Source organism: Aplidium turbinatum, chromosome 3 (assembly GCF_918807975.1).
Source record: "Aplidium turbinatum chromosome 3, kaAplTurb1.1, whole genome shotgun sequence".
Lineage (NCBI taxonomy): Eukaryota > Metazoa > Chordata > Ascidiacea > Aplousobranchia > Polyclinidae > Aplidium > Aplidium turbinatum.
This window is the reverse complement of record NC_137474.1, coordinates 17,625,122-17,642,661: the sequence shown is the minus strand read 5'-3', so window position 1 is coordinate 17,642,661 and position 17,540 is coordinate 17,625,122. Positions and strand designations below refer to the sequence as shown.

Below are 17,540 nucleotides of genomic sequence, written 5' to 3'. Positions count from 1 at the left end.
AGGATTTGTCCTCTTTTTTGAAGAAAAATAAATTGTCCTCCGAGGACACCCAAAAATGCTCAAATGTCCTCTTTTTTTTACATTTTCTGTTTTCTTGCTAATATTTTCTACATGATTTCATTGTTATGTGACTTTTTCGCAATTTCCAACCATTTCTGTACCAATGCAACATGCTGATTTTCAAAATAGATTTTCAAGAAAACATTGACGTACGGTATTACTGTATTTGATCTGCCATTCTGAACAATCTTAGACGTTCATTGAAACATACTAGCCTACATTGCTTTGCGATTGTCTTTGGCAAAGTAGCCAAATAGTGATCAGCGATGAGTGCAAGTGGAACTGCAAATCCAATGCAACAATTGTGAGGAAATTTCCTCATTTGAGGAGATCTGATCAACAAATTTATGAAAATGAAAAATTGGGACAAAATAAAAAAAATGGAGTAGGCTAAATCACAAAGAAATAAATCCTTAAAAAAATTGCAAAAGATTTGACATATTTACATTTTAAGCTTCTCACACTTTTACAATAAATTATTGTTTTACCCAGATCTATTTTGTATTGATTCAGCGCTTGTAGACGTTGCTGATTACCGACATAGGCTAATAGTTTGGTTAATTTGTCAAGTGAAGCAAATCGAAAATATATCCAATGAGCATAACATAAATATTTATTTTAAAAATAAATCGTGGCGTGGATGCTTACAACTTATGTGGGTGCAAATGTAGAATGAATTTAATCTATGATGAAGTCACAATAGTACAAGGAAGGTAACAGCCTTTTAGTTGAATCTGTCCTTAGCATCTCATTAACAGCTGTAGGTTTATAGCCTACAACTTTAATTATACTTCAAGCAAGTAATTTTATGATTTCGTTAAAGCTGATACCTTTTTTCTGAAAAAAGTTAAGGCATGGCTACCTGCAGATACTGCTTGATTTGTCACATTTTTATTACATTAGGCCTATCACATCACATTTTTATTTTGTCGCAACAAATCGGCTTGCGAAAAACAAATTTGTCTGGGTATTTTTTGTTTGTTTTTTTTGCTGTAACTTTTCCTGCATAGGCTACGCCTATAATTATCCAAATAGATGTAAAAAATTCTTCATAGGCTACGTAACATTCTACTTGTAGGCTATTTTACCCGCTGGTGAAACGTGTCCTCTTTTTAGGCGATGAAAATATGGTAGGCCTACTTTGAACACTGTCCAAACTTATGCATACCAACATAGCGGTAAATCGCTAAAAAGACACTAGATAGCAAAAAACACTAGAACACTAGATGCAACCCAAAAACACTAGATCTAGAGGAAAAACACTAGGAGTGGCACCACTGCTTTGGTGCATACATACAAACCATAATAACCAAGATATCAGCACGTGTTTCCACGTCATAATTTTGATATAAACTGGCAAAACGGGCTTTGTAATGGAAAAGCGTCACGTGGGCGAGTGGGGGTTGACAAAAACGTTACGTTGGCGTCACATGGGGGAGGGGGTCAAAAATTCGGAAAAACAGCGTTACGTAATATTTGAACGCTCCCCTAGGTCGTTTTCACAGGGTTAGCAAAGTTCTTCAGAAATCTGAATTGTGCAGTGACATTGCAGAAATGTTCCTCTTTCTTGCTAATCTGAAAGCAACTAAGGTAAAAATTGTACGAAGCGTAGAACTTTTAAAGGAAGCGTATCCGGAAGATTTTGACCCGAAACTTACTGATGAACTTCTACATTTTCATTTGTACGTAAGATAAATACAAAACCAAGGGCTTACCGGTACAGAAGAGCAATCTATTTCCTTGTCTCATGGAGACCTTTATGAAATTATGTGCAAGAAAAAAATTAACACTGCCTTTCTCAAGAAAGGTTGTCCGCACTGAGCATTCTGTGCATTGAAAGTGACAAACTTAAACAGATAAATTTTGATGAACTTTTGCATGATTTTGCTTTGACGAAAGCTAGAAAAAAAAAATTGGTAGCCTAGTCTTACTCTATTTGATGGCTTTAACTATTTTTTATGTCCTCGTAAATAAACTTTTCAGTTATTGTAACGGTTGTTTGATTAAAGAAATTAAAGTTAAAAGCAAAATTGCCTTAACTAAATTTTTATTCTTTTACCGGTAATTAAAAATTTGCACCTATGAATGTGGAAAATGAAAAGAACGAAGAGTTTAATGCACTCATATTTTTAACATTATAAGCAATCACATGTGATGTTGTTTAGAGAGAAATTCTGAGCTCAAAAATAGGGAGGGGCCTCACAAATGGAATAGCCTAGGGCCTCTCATGGTCTAAATCCGGCCCTGATTTCAGGTCTACTCAAAAATTAACTAAACGTTAATATCTTCCGGACCACGATGAGCTACTAAGTAAATGAATGACTTTTAGTTTTGTAGTTCGCTCAAAGGCTTGATGAATTTTTATACATTAAAACACTTTTGTCAAACCTTTTAAACTAGTTCGATCGAACCCTGGTTAAAAACCACTGGTCTACACCTGTAGCGCACCCAGCATGGGGCTAAGGGGTCTCAAGCCCCCTCCAAAACCCGCCACCACAATGAAGTTTTTGTGTGTTCCCCTTTTATATCTTTTGCTTACAGATTAGATAGGAATAAGACACAACAATACAACAGGGCTAAGCATTATAAAAATATACCGTATTTTACATATTTACAAATAGTTTTAACAGTCGAACGTTTTCGGCTTAACTTAAGCTCTCATGAGGAATATGAAATTATTTATAAAAATGAAAAAATTTCAACTTCTCGAAGGTAAAATTACATTAGGAAAAGTCAACTATATAAATAGCTACAAAACAATTTGCAACACAGGGAACGTGATACGGTACATCAAGTAAATGTTGAGGAGAATGGACGCGCCTCTAGCAAATAATTGTTTGTTTAAATTTGGGTAATACTAATAGTGTTTGATTAACAGCGCTTCCTGAATTTTCGTGTCAAATTGGGATTTGCCTTCGTGTAAAATTTTAAATAAGTCAGCAGAGAATTTTCGATCTGTGCAAAAAGAACATTCCATGATATAGTCTTTGATGGCACTTTTCTTTAACTGGTTTAATGTTCTTTAAAACGTTTAAGAAACGTTTACAGAACTTTAAAACGTTTAAGGTTTTAAAGTTCTTTAATGGCATTTTTTTCTGGGTGCACTACTGGTCTAGACTGAACATTCAATGGTGAATGTAGCAATTGCGTTAGTTGACATTCATGAAACATTGCTTACAACAACTTTTGTGTTGTAGCCTACCAAGACAATTATTGCAGGAAAAGACAACCAAGTTTGTTTACAAATTACTTTTATTCATGATTACAATTAGTAAGTTATTTAAAAGTCAAGACAAATCACGCCTCACATCATTGCCTTTATCTCGACGCCTGCTTGATTTCCTAGAAAAAGGTGATTGACGAATGCTCAGCAAAGAATATTATTTGAATATTATGTGTTTGAATAGTGACAATATGCTTTCTTTACAATGCTTATATCATGTTGTTTGTAGGCTGCACGTTTAGCACAGTGGCCATTTGATCAAGTGATGATAAAAGAAGTTAAATAAAACAAAAAGCAATTCCACGGCGCTTGCAAATAACGTTTGGAATAGCAATGATATAATTTCATACCTAGTGAAATGTGTACTGCAAGCGTCCAATACTACTGTTTGTTAGTTCATTGGAGATAAACATAAGTAAAATATTATTAAATTTGATATGTCTGTTATACAGTAGGCTTAGTTGGTAGTATTTTATTCGTCCATCATTGCAAATTTCGTCCTCCATCAACGTTCACACATACACCGGTGATCATTTTCGCAGCTTTAGAAGACAAGAATAGTACAGCATTTGCTATGTCATCTGCTGTAGATATTTTTTTGCCAAGAGGTGTCAAAGCAGCTTGTTGAGAAAGTAATTCTTCAATGGCGTCATTACCAGAGCAAATGCTTTCAAATACCCGTGTACGTACCGCTCCTGGATTGACCGAATTAACTCGAATTCCTTTTGCAGCTAATTCCAAAGCTGATGTCTTGGTGTAGTGATCAAGACCAGCCTTTGCCATTGAGTAAACGATCATGAATGGCCAGTGTAATTGGCTGACAATACTGGAAATATTTACAATGTTTCCTTTCGCTTTTTCAAGATATGGTAAGCACAACTGAGTCAGAAAAAACGGGGATTTCATATTGATATTCATCATTTCATCATAGTTTTCAAATGTTGTTGTTTCTGCATTTCCTCCATAGAGCAAACCAGCGTTGTTGACCAACACATCCAATTTGTCATAGGCTTCCGCTGTTTCTTTTACAACTTTTTCTATTCCTGCTTTCTCACTAAGATCAGCAATAATCTCAACAACATTGGCAGCTCCAAGATTTTTGCATTTCTTGGAGACTTTAGAGAGATTTTCTTCATTTCTTCCAGTTAAACTCAATGATGCTCCTTGTTTGGCAAAAGCTCTTGCTATTTCTGCTCCCAGGCCACTTGAAGCGCCAGTGATTAAAACAACTTTTTCAGACGTTTGAGTCATTTTAGCAATTTCAAAACGAACCTAAACACATTATATATTACGGAATAGATTGTGCGCAGAATCATTTCAATAATGAAAGAAAAATAAACAGAACTGAATTGCATTCTAAGACTATTTTATCAAAAATACTTTTTGTGTAGACTAAACAAAAATACATTTGAATTAATAATTAATTAATCATTGCTAAAAAGAACGATGAGGTGCAATTGTGCTCTAAAGAGGCTATTTTCATAACTAGACATAGTCCACAGATTTGCCCAAATGGAAAAATTATGGAATTGTCCGCCCCAATAGCTCAATTGGTTAGCGTATGACTTTGTGAAGAAGCTTGTGAGATCAAGCGGCGCAAGTTCGACTCTCGGGGTGTGCGCTTGAGCAACGCATTACAAGGACTGCTCTCCATTCAGCGGCACTTAACGAATGGAATAATTCCACGGCAACAACATTTCAACAATCGGATACTTCACTCTGTCAATCTCGGTGACCGGCCCTGCGTCAAAAGCCTCTACAAGTATGCAAAACTACCAGGAATAACCGATCAAGCCTTTGTCAGTGCGAGGATGAAGATTCAAAAACCAAACCAAATAAATTACGTAATTTATTAATCAACTAATTCGACAAACGTTTACAGTAATAACCCCCTCAAGACATATTCAACAGGCAACAATCAAGACAGCAACCGCCAAACAAAAATCCGCACAAAATAACGACACATTGACTTCAACGCCATTTATCATAGCACATGACTAGACAATGGCGTAGCGTGACTCATTTGATTGGGGGGGGGGGGGGGGCACTCCAGAAGAAATAATACTTAACTTGACATGAAAAGTTTGCTTGGCTTTAGGAAATTTTTGGTCTACTGTACGCCCATAAGACATTCAAAACTTACTCATTATCCCATAAAATTATAAAAACACACTGCACAACCTTTGACTGAAAAAAAGGGTTTTTCAATTATTTCCCTGCGGCGCACCTGCCGACCTTCTATGGCGCCATTGCGCCCGCCGCGGTACTCTGGTTTAAGAAGCGCTGCTATACGATATAGGCTACACCTACACCACACCACATCAAAAAGATTCATAACAAAATAAGGGCATATGTGCAATTCGCCAAAGATTCTTGATATTTCTGAATTGGCGAACGGGTTTTGAAAGCTAATTAGCTTACAGTTCCTGCTGTATTGTCACTAAGATGAAATAGGCTACTGAAGTTTCAACTCGCTAGTAGGCTAACTTTATTTAGGCTGTGCCATAAATCGTGCGGGAAAAAGTTAAACCACTGGTGTACGCAGAAACTTTTTATGGGGTAAAGGGGCTTAAAAATAAATTGCATAAAGTTATGCCAAACAGAACCAAGGTAACCTACTTTTCTTCCACGGCAAAAACAAAACTGGGCTTATAAAAAGTTAAAAATTGTAGACTTGTAATTATATTCATGATCACAACTGCAAGATTGTTCAGTAGAGGCTTTACTATGGAGTAGCTGGCAAAAGAAATTTCCTAGAAATTACTTTAAGATGGCGTCATAATACTTGTTAGGCCTAGTTATTGTAGTGATTTATTTTTACTCTCTGCTAGAAAAAAAAGTTGGTCAATGGTCAAAGTATCAACATTATGAAATGTTTTTGTAAACAATTATGGTTTTAACATCAGTAATTTTATCCAGCATCGTCATTGGCTCGCAGACAAATCTTCAAATAACCACGGTCAAAATTAGGCTAAGTTGGATCATAGCCTACTTATTTAAAACTCTGCGATAAGTTTGTTTTGTTAAAAACTAATTTTGTTTGTATTTGCTGAAACGTGACCAAATCACTTTCAACTAGGGGTGTTTGAAGCAAATCAGGCAAAGGACTTTTTTCGTTGAAGACGTTTAACTCCAAAAGAAAATGAAGACAAAGGAATTACGGTATGCGACAAAAAGAAGCAAAGGTTTTGAATAAACAGCCTTTTGCATGAAACTACAGTATACTCAGTATAGTTCATATATCTTGGCTGAGCAATTCACATGCAAGCTCTCTCTTTTTGTCTTCGACGCTTTTTGTATTGCTACGATGTCCAAATGAAAGAAGGGAAAATATTTTTGCGTCGAAATAAAACAAAATTTTGTGGTAGATCTGAAAGCTTTTCAACATAAAACTAACCAACTCACCAAAATCAGATCTCATTGAAAAAAGTTGGTCATGTTGAAATTAAAGCGAGTAGTTCCAATGAAAGTGAAAATTGTAACCCATTAAAAATTATTAGCCACAAGTGAAATTTGGACTTGTTAAACTTTTTCAAGCCGGTGGTTTGCCTGGGTCTACAGTAGCTTAATATTGTTTCACGCAGCCCAACTAGGCTATAGGCTTATGAACAAAAAATTAGAAATTTTGATACCAGCCACAAATTTTGTTTTTTACTTTTTGTTCCGTCACATAAAATTTCAGGCTATAATTGCTGTTATCAAAACAAGATTTCTATCTTTTTTTACCTCAGTGTAGACAAAAATAATTAGGTCTAATAATTAAATTAGCGCTGATAAAGAACAATAGGAATGCCATAACGGCAATAATTGTTTTGAAAAACATCAACATCATTTGTGACATATTCTTGGACTGTTACTACTATTTCTTGTAACAAGCTCAATGGCCGAGTGGTTTCGCCTTCGGCTCTGGTGCTGGTAGATCTGACATCGATTCCAGGTCGGGTCAAACCGAAGACTTTAAAAACGGTACCGATTGTGTTCTTTCCTGCATAACGCAGTGAGAATAATCGGGTACCGGTAATAATGTGATTATATTGTAAATCTGATATAACATTAAACATGAGCCCTGTCGCTAAAAGACCTTAGCTGTAGTCAGTGATGGGCATTATCGGCGATAATTATCGGCGATAAATTTTTATCGCTTATCGTTATCGCTCAATTATTTTTTCAGTTATCGTTTATCGTTATCGCCAAAGGCAATATTTGATTATCGCCGATAATTAATCGCCGATAAATTTTATTTCGGATCAACGCACAAGTGGAAAGACCATGAAAAGTAATATTTTTACTAGCCACCTAGTTAATGAAACTAAAATTAAAACCAGTTCTTCTTCAGTGCCTGAAGTGTGTATGCACAGGTCGTTGTCAGGGGAGGGGGCACGCCCCCCTGCAGCGACGGCCCTGACAACACGATAATTTTTAGAGTTGCAAATTGCAATGCAATGAAATGCATGCAACAAGTCTCTTGTTGTTTTGCTGCAATCGGCAATCGCGAGTGAATTTTATAATTAAAATGTAAGCGCACAGGCGGTACAGATTCCTTTGAAGCGAAGCGACAGAAATTGGCAAGTGGTTTGTGAAAGTGTCGCAATACGAGGCCGCTTTTACATCGGAAACATGGTCTATCGCGCCACCTCACGATCAACTATTTTAGTCTTGTGTTTTCTTTTTTCGTTGGAAGTGTTAGTTTTTAGTAATTGTGGTAAAAAAATAAAATCTCTCTCGTCAAAACATGAAACTTACTGTTTTAAGTGCATAAATCTTTAGATGAGTAGATTAACTAAAATTGCAAGAACTTGCCTTGAGACGTGCGGTTACGTCACAAACTCAGTTTAAAAGACAAAATTCACACACAATAACAACACAAGAACGGTTATAGACTGTAAGATCGATTTTTTTCTAGTTTGGCGATATAACTTTAATCCAAAAACAATAACCAAATGCGTAAGTGCCATTTAACATAAAAAGTTAACCCATTTGTGCCAAAAGTGAAAGTAGGCTACTTAAAAAAAATTTCGGAAAATTTAAATATTGCATAATTATGACCTAAAAAAACATTATCACAATTATTTTTTTCCTAATTGTGTTTGTACTTTTTGAGAAAAAAGCCGTCCTATATATAAGACGCTAGGCAAATCCGTTATCAAATTTCACAAGCTTGATGGATTTCACAGTGTATGCACATTTTTACTACCAATAACGCTTAAGATTACTGATAAATTTTCAAGCATTTGGCGTTTTTTGGAATTTTTTCAATTATTGCTGACTTTGCTGTAAACAGCCCTGCAGAAAGCAAAATACAAAGTTTGGAATTTTTTATGGTATTTTCATTTGATTTAATTATTTTGCCTACTGCACGTAAGCGGCAGTGGTAACTCAATTGATAAAAGCATCCAACTGGTATCTGAAGGTATAATTAAAAGCACGGCGGTTACCTCAGTGGTTTGATTCTGGATCAAGAGGTTGAAGATTCGAAACCTACTGCCGCTGTTGCGATTCTATTCATGCATAACTTACAAAAGTTTTGTCCCTTTACAGTATATTATGTTCAATTTTTCGTCATGTTGATGAAAACAGTTCGTGCTGCATGGGATTGGGCAGCGCTAATCAAGATAAAAAATTATCGTTATCGGACATTATCGGCGATAATTTATCGTTTATCGTTATCGCCTAACTTTTTTTTGATTTATCGTTTATCGTTATCGCTTTAGGCATTTTTCGTTTATCGATTATCGTTATCGCTTAACTGAAAAATGAGTTATCGCGCCCAACACTGGCTGTAGTAGAGCGACAATAAATAAAGCCATAACATAATTGGGGATGACAAGCTTTCAGCTGTACACGTCTTGTTCTCACATCCTGTAGTTTACCTCTATCTTAGCTTATTCTTTAACATGTGTTTGTATCACGGATATGTACCTAACAACTGTATGTGTACAGTGATTGTACCTGCTGTAAAAAACAACAATGGCGACATAAGTAATACTGGTAACTATAGAATATAGACCGATCGCAATTGCCACCATTTTATCTAAAATTTTTGAGTAGCCTGCTATATTTTGCAACAAATTGAGCCTTTCTTAATTACAGCGGATAATCAATTTGGCTTTAAAGCAAAGCACAGTACTGATATGTGTGTATTTTTATTGAAACAAACCATTTCCCGTTATGTTAAACACGGTACTCCAGTTTTTACTGTGTTTTTGGATTCATCAAAAGCATTTGACCGAGTGAATCATTCGGTTCTATTTTTAAAACTTATTGAACGATCTGTGCCAATTATATTTGTACGATTGTTATGTTATTGGTATGCAAATCAATCTATGGCAGTGAAGTGGGGTTGTCACTACTCCCAGTATTTTCATGTTTCAAATGGGGTGAGACAAGGGGGGGTATTAATCCCTCACTTTTTTACATTGTACATGAACGATTTATTCTCCGAATTAAACAGTCTTTCTGTATGCTGCTGCATTGGCAATTCCTGTCTTAATCATTTAATGTATGCTGATGACTTGTGTTGTTTTGCACCAAGTGTCAAGGGTCTCCAGAAACTTATCAATGTATGTCAAAAATATGCCATTTCTCACGACATTATATTTAATTGCAACAAAACTGTTGGTGTTTTATTTAAATCCAAGGTGTTGAAATTTGACTTTAATCCGATCATATATTTGAATGAAAAACGTATCTGCTTTGGGACCTCTGTAAAATATTTAGGAGTATTAATTAACGACTTGCTATCCGATGATGAAGAAATGAAACGACAATTACGGTCGTTGTATTGTGCTGGAAACATGTTAAAAGCAAGGTTTTCCAAATGTTCGATTGTTGTTAAAAATGTGTTGTTTTGTTCCTATTGTATGCCTTTATATGCCTGTCAACTATGGTGCAACTATCTTTCATCCAGTAGTAATCGCTTACGTGTTGGATACAACAACTGTTACAGAATGTTGTTTGATCTGCAGAGACGATACAGCATCACCTCTGCATTCGTTGATAACAATACCACAACCTTTCAAGCTCTCATTCGCAAAAGATTATATCAGTTTGTAACACGATGTAACTTGTCTTCCAATCAATGGATTTATGAACTAATGCGAACAGACTGTTATTATCAATCTTAGTATTTAGTACATTACGACTCAGCTCTTCGGAGTTGAGTATCTGCTTTGTTTCTACTTTTTATGTATGATTGTGTAATATGGACCATTTTGAGACTGATGCAAATATTTAAATAAAAAAATTATTATTACTATTTCTTGTCTTACATTCGGGTTTTCAAAACAGAAAAGTTTAAATGCATAAATTTAAGTGACCCCATACCTCCACTAGGCTGTGCCAAAAATGGCGAGGTTCATGGATTTTTCCTTAACTTTCTGAAAAGTTGTAGTGGACTTTTACAAACACAAACGTGAAAAAAAAAGTGAAAATAATGAAGTCACACGGTCGCGCTGGGCGTTTCTATGGTTACCAGTACTCATTTTTACAAAAATTGTCATATTTCGAAAACCATTGAAAATAAAAAGGTGAAAAAAAAAGAAAAAAAAAAGCAAAAAACTCAATTTTACTATTTTTTGTAGTACGTATAGGGGAGATGCAGGACCTATTACACATTTTTTTTCCTTTTTTTTTCTCATTTCTTCAGCTTATATCAAAATAAGACAAAATTTTTAGAGAATACGGTCAAGGTCAATGTTTGTTGACTGTGTAAATATCTTGACAATCGAATTTATTTTTGTGAGGTTAAAGCTTATACAAACTTTTTTTGAAGAGTGTATAATCGGTCCTGCCTCTGAAGGACATAGTAGGCCATACACAAGCAAACATTGAAAAACAAAACATGTTTTTTCACTTTCATTGCAAAAACAAGCACATAAAAATGTGAAATAATAATACTTAGTGTCTATAAACAATTTAATTGCCAAAGTAAGATTAATTAACGTTACATCAATAGCTCTTAACTGTGTAAGAGGCGTCTTCATAAGGGGGGTGTTAAACTCTTCTCCGCCACAGTCAAAATTCACTATTTTTGTTGAAATAACTTTTGGAGCGTACATGTAATATAATGTTGCTAGAAAAGTAAGCTTTATTTTTAAAACGTAGGCTACAAAAGTTAATTCTTCAAGTGCCTTAACTCATTGTACTGTATAATAGGTCTTGGACGTTAGCCTACTGTTTAATAGGTCCTTCAAGGATTCATTTCTAAAGTGTGAAGGTGTGAAAGAAAAGCTTGGAAGTTTAGCGACATCATCAGAGCAGGTTACTAAAAAAGCCAATGCTTTTGTTGATTATAACTGGAGTTGAGGTGACAAATACCAAAGACACATTTTCGAAGTATTGCTTCATGTAGACTCTTTATTGACAGACATATTGCAATTGCTTGAAATTGCAAGATTTTAGCACTGACAACAATGTTTTTCGTTTTATGTCTGTCCCTGATGATGTCTAACGATGTCGCCAAACTTCCAAGCTTTTCTTTCACACCTTCACACTTTTGAAATGAATCCTTGAAGGATCTATTAAACAGTAACGTCCAAGATCTATCATATCATAGGCCTAAGGTCCAAGATCTATCATAGGCCTACAATGAGTTAAGGCACTTGAAGAATTAACTTTTGTACGTTTTAAAAATAAAGCTTACTTTTCTAGCAACAGTATATTACATGTAGCCTACGCTGCAAAAATCATTTCAACACAAATAGTGAATTTTGGCTGTGGCGGAAAAGAGTTTAACACCCCCCTTATGAAGACGCCTCTTACACAGTTAAGAGCTATTGATATAACGTTAATTAATCTTACTTTGCCAATTAAAATGTTTATAGACACTAAGTATTATTATTTCACATTTTTATGTGCTTGTTTTTGCAATGAAAGTGAAAAAACATGTTTTGTTTTTCAATGTTTGCTTGTGTATAATAGGTCCTTCAGGGGTAGGACCGATTATACACTCTTCAAAAAAGTTTGTATAAGCTTTAACCTCACAAAAATAAATTCGATTGTCAAGATATTTACACAGTCAACAAACATTGATCTTGGCCGTATTCTCTAAAATTTTTGTTTTATTTTGATATAAGCTGAAGAAATGAGAGGAAAAAGAAAAAAAATGTGTAATAGGTCCTGTATCTCCCCTACTACAAAAAAATAGTAAAATGGAGTTTTTTGCTTATAAATATTTTTCAAGTTGTCCTAGAATAAAAAGTGTTCTTAGAGCAGATATAAACATGCCACTTCTGCAGCTTTTGATGTAACATTCATCTTTTATCTCCAGTGGTTTTCGAAATATGACAATTTTTATGAAAATGAGTACTGGTAACCATAGAAACGCCCAGCGCGACCGTGTGACGTCATTATTTTCAATTTTTTTTTTCGTTTGTGTTTGTAAAAGTCCACTACAACTTTTCAGAAAGTTAAGGGAAAATCTATGAACCTCGCCATTAGTTCAAAATCCATACAAGTTTTAAACCAAACTTATAAAAAACAACTTCTTTTTTATAATATAAAAACCTCTTTTACTTCAAAATGATTGGGGGGCACGTGCCCCTTAGGGGCTACGCTACTGTGACTAGGGAACTATGTTTTGAAAGCTAGTGCAGACAGCTATTACCGCAGCAAACTCGCAGCATCATGCTAAAACAGATCGTTAGTATCTACATTGCAAAGTGAACAGAAATAACTTGGCACATCAAAATGAGGCGTTCTCGTTGTTGTAAACAACCTGACTGATTCAACAAGTGAAAGTTTTTGAATGAAGATCGTTGTCATCGAATTGCCAGATTTAAAATGCAATCTTGGTGAGAAATACCATACAGTAGGTTAATTATATTCAGTTCCGACACGTTGTTTATTTGCGTGATAACTGTCTAATATCTACGTGTACCGTTTACATGGTCTAACTACGTGTAACATTTACATGGTCTAACTACGTGTAACGTTTACATGATCTAACTATGTTTGTGCCATGGCGACCTTTACACACCAGCTATGGTGACCTTTACAAACGACACAAGCCATGCCAACGTGCAGCTTAAAATTTGACTGGAGGCCGATCTGTTAGTAGCCAAAATCGTTAAGATAAGTTGATAGTTTGAGTAGTAGTTAATAAATTTAGTATTTGTGTATATTTTGAGCTACGGTTGTGATATTGTGATCATACAAATAATGGATTAGATTTTGGCACTTGTGCTTGAATTCTAAAAAGTGTCTTGAAACATGGATAGATTTGTCATTTTTTTAGCGTAATACAGTAGCCTACTGTACTGTAAGTTATTAGGAGTTTTGCAGTGACTTTCACACTTTGGCAATTTGAATTCTCAAAAGTCAAAACTATAATTTCAAAGGGATATAAAGTAAATTTAGCTTAGAGTTCAAAATCGAAGTTATATCGCCGGCCTCCAGTTTGCAGTTGCATGTTGGCAAGGTCTGTGTATATAAATCGCGTGATTCATGGTAAACCATGACGTACTAGGTAGAGGCCAAGACAACGTACAATGAGAGGAGCTTTATTTACAATTTATATACTTTCAATGTGGTACGTTGACGCTGAGGCTAGCGCCGTCAGTTTATTTTTAGTTGACGGAAGTGGTAGCGCCGTCAACTATTTTGCCGATTTTAAGCGTCACGCGCTATGCGTCATTTTTCGTTTTCATGGAAAATCTCGTTTCGCAATGAGAGTTAAATTTTGTTTGACGTTTAGACTTTCAGACTGATAGCAATGAACATTCTGTTTCTGTGGCACCTGTTCGTCTATCCAATTATGCAGTTTCAAGTTTGTTTATCGTTACCCGGGTTAATCTGAGTCGAGAAAAGACGAAATCGTCTTTCGCAGCTCGAAATAGTCTCAAAAGCCGATCTCGTTAGAAATCCAATACACAAGAATGGCGCACTAACGATAAAGAACCCTTGTCTATGCCAGCAGTTGCCCTAGGCCTACGCTATCCCAGAGGTCGGGAACCTATGGCTGCGAGCGATATTATGGCTCTTTTGATGATGGCATCTGGCTCTACGATCTAATGTAGCCTAAGAGTGCACTTCTTAATTAGCATCTTAATTATCAATATTGCTGCAACTGTTTTGTACCGTTACTCTCCACAACATAAAATCTTTTCCTAATAATTAAGCATAACAATTACAATGCAGTCTCAAAACATAATACTTGCTCATTATTTGTAGCTATTGTTAGCCTAAACTTGGTAAGACGAAATACTCCATTTTGTGAGACCCTGGCTAAAATAGCGCTAGAAACTTGCGCTGACGCTGACGCTGTCAATTTCTGAGCTGACGCAGTACTTTACACCGTGAAATTTTTAGGCAATTCGCGCTAACGCTGACGCCGTCAATTTATTTCATTGACGCGTACAACACTGTCTTTTTTTGTAATTTGGTATCAAACGGGCCTACCACAAACTTGTAAGAGAAATAGTACAAATAAATCGTTCGTTATACTGATACTTTAGTGCAGTGGTTCCCAAACTTTTTTGACCGCGACCCAAATCTGAGTTTGGTGAACTTCTCGCGACCCAAGACACAGACAACCTATATATATAAACAATTTTACCACTCCACTGTTTTTGCAATCTTTGCCTGCTATAAACAAGACACAGACAACCAGTTGAAGGGTGGTCTACTGTAGCTCCTCTTGCTCAGAGTCTAAGTAAAAGTGCTAGATTCGTTGCTGAGTCAAACCGGCTTGGCTCCAGTGCCTCTTCTCGGTGCTTAAAAATGCGCTCATTTTTTACATGCGTCGGATGTCTCTTTAATTTGTTCTTCTAAGGATTCGTTTGACAACATTTTACAAGACAGCCTACTGTACATAGCGGCTTGCCAGCAGCACCTGGGTTGCAGATAAAAATGAACTTTAAATCAAAAAAAATAGTTTAGAAATCTTAAGTTGTCAACTTAAAGAATAATTTACGTGTACTGTGATTTATTGATGGAAGTGACTTGAATGCCAGTAAAACTGCTTGCCATAATTGATTTTGATAAGAGAAGCCGAATAAAAGCGTGTGATGCTCAATAGAAGAAAAAAAAGTTTATTTATAAATTAATTTAACACAGTCCGATTTTGGCAGATTTAGATCGTCTCTGCACGACCCATTTTCTGACCCTTCGCGACCCATGTTTGGGTCGCGACCCATAGTTTGGGAACCACTGCTTTAGTGGGTTTAACATAATGTATTACACACAAAACAAAATATTTAAGATAATAACTCAAACGTTTTCGACACGTACGTGTGTCCTCATCAGAAATTAAATCTGCAATATAAATAAAATGAAATATCGTAAGATAAATTTGACTTTGCACTATAACTGTAACGACACTCTGGACTGAAAAGCACAAACTGAAAAAAATGATACAAGAATGATTACGAGTAAATTATGCGGTGGGAAACAGATCACATGAAGTGTAAACTACAGGAATTGGATAAACAATTAGAACACACACAAAAGGAACGATGAGCCACAGGCGAATAACTGCCGGTTGAGAGATGGATTGTTACGTTTGATTCTTAAGGCTTCCATGATCTTAGTCTCTGAAAAACGTAACTTTAAAAAACGTAACTTAGAAAAAAAAGTAAATATGATGACAACTCAGTAGTGGATCTGAAAAAAGTAGGGAAAGGACCAAAGTTTTAACAAAGCAAATTTATAAGAAAAATGGACAATGCAAAACTTAATGTTCAAAAAAGTAATAGTGGATAGAGGGTGTGGGAGGCTAGCACTCCGGAAAATTCGGACAAATTTAATATTGTTTTTGTCACGTTTAGCAATTTTTGGAGCAATAATGTTGCTTTCTATCTAGATGCATTGCACACTTTGCAATGTAACCACTCAGACAGCAAACCAGTTATTTTTAACGTTAATTCAACGTTTGCAGACGTTGAATAAATGTAAAAACCGACTGATTTGCTGTCTGGGCACAGGTCGTTTTGTATGTATCCAAATTCAGAAAATTAAAATAAGATTTGGGTAGAAGGTTTGGCTTAAAAGTTAGGTTAGCTTACCATTTAAAAAAACTCATTCACGACCACAAAAAGATTTCAATAATTTGTTTCTTGACAATTTGTATGACCTATAATAGGCTATGGTGTAGCGGTAGCCTATCAGCAGGCTAAAACTTCGCAAAATCTATCTGAGGTATCCTGACCTTCGCTTTACCTATAGTATTTTGCCTCTCATTCCACTTTATAGCCTAAATCTATTAACACAAAAATTTATCAATTTAATTGTTATGAAGAAAGGGGCGTTCTTTCCGGCTATCAGCACAAGGTTGAGCACTCACTAGTACAGCGAGCAGTTGCGATTCGCTAACCATAACGGTGTAGCTTTCAACGTAGCCATTCAGACCATCCAATCAACAATATGTTTCTCGGCAGCCGATTTTTAGCAAGAATTAACAGCGATAGACACCGTGTTTCGCCCATGAGGCTGGGCTCGTCAGTATCGCACCACTAGTGTTCAACTGTTTTATTCGCATCTACAGCGCACGGGTACAAAGGATTGACACGGCGAGAGAGCACAAACAAACATTAGGTGAATAAAATGTGGCTGAGCGACCAAAGCAAGCGAGAAAATTTGCAAAAATGGTTAAAAATTCAATAATAAATGTTACCGTACCTGTAAAATTACAAGCCGAAAAATGCTGCACGAACTAAATATGCATAGGCCCCAAGCCGGAGGTTGGAGCAGCAATTACGGCCTTGCATGAGTTAAGCTATTGATTATCGAGTTTACATAGCAGCTTTTTTCTATTTTAAACAGTCCAAAACCATTATAGGCTACAGACTAAAATGAGTGGGCCCCTAAACAGCCGGTTATCACTTTTGTTTCGAACACACAACCAACTAAAATAACTTGGATTTCGAACGATTAAAAAACATATTTTGAAATTCCAAAACAAATCAAAGTAGGCTATTTCTGTTTCAAATATCGGTCTATCTCATCTTTGTGCTGACATAGGACACTAATAAATCACTTTCCTACCAAGTTTAGAGTTCTAATTTAGGTACCGGTTGAACTAAACTAATTCCTGACTACCCTGAATTAAACCGTAGAATAGATGATAAAACGCAATGAAAAATGGAGCATCTGCAATTCTGCAGATTCTGCATAGCAAATTCATTGAAGACAATAGTACTATGACGTTACGATCTGCCCCCAGTTTTAACGCCATTATAAGTTGTCTTGGCCTGTATGTAGCATGTCATGTGGTAATCCAGTAATGACAGAAGGCCATAATTAATTCTAAGACGCAGTAATA

General features: G+C 35.8%; 1 protein-coding gene across 1 annotated transcript; it reads right to left on the bottom strand.

Annotated features, from left to right (window-relative positions):
• Positions 1-3,312: 3,312 nt before the first annotated feature.
• On the bottom strand, positions 3,313-4,549 carry LOC145767226 (putative oxidoreductase TM_0325). The gene has a single exon (XM_082579013.1). The coding sequence runs from the start codon at positions 4,532-4,534 to the stop codon at positions 3,767-3,769; it is 768 nt and encodes a 255-aa protein (XP_082435139.1). The 5' UTR covers positions 4,535-4,549; the 3' UTR covers positions 3,313-3,766.
• Between the last annotated feature and the right edge of the window lie 12,991 nt (positions 4,550-17,540).

What these genes read in the sequence shown, in the direction of transcription:
- LOC145767226 (XM_082579013.1), bottom strand. Translation starts at nt 4,534, where the DNA reads ATGACTCAAACGTCTGAAAAAGTTGTTTTAATCACTGGCGCTTCAAGT.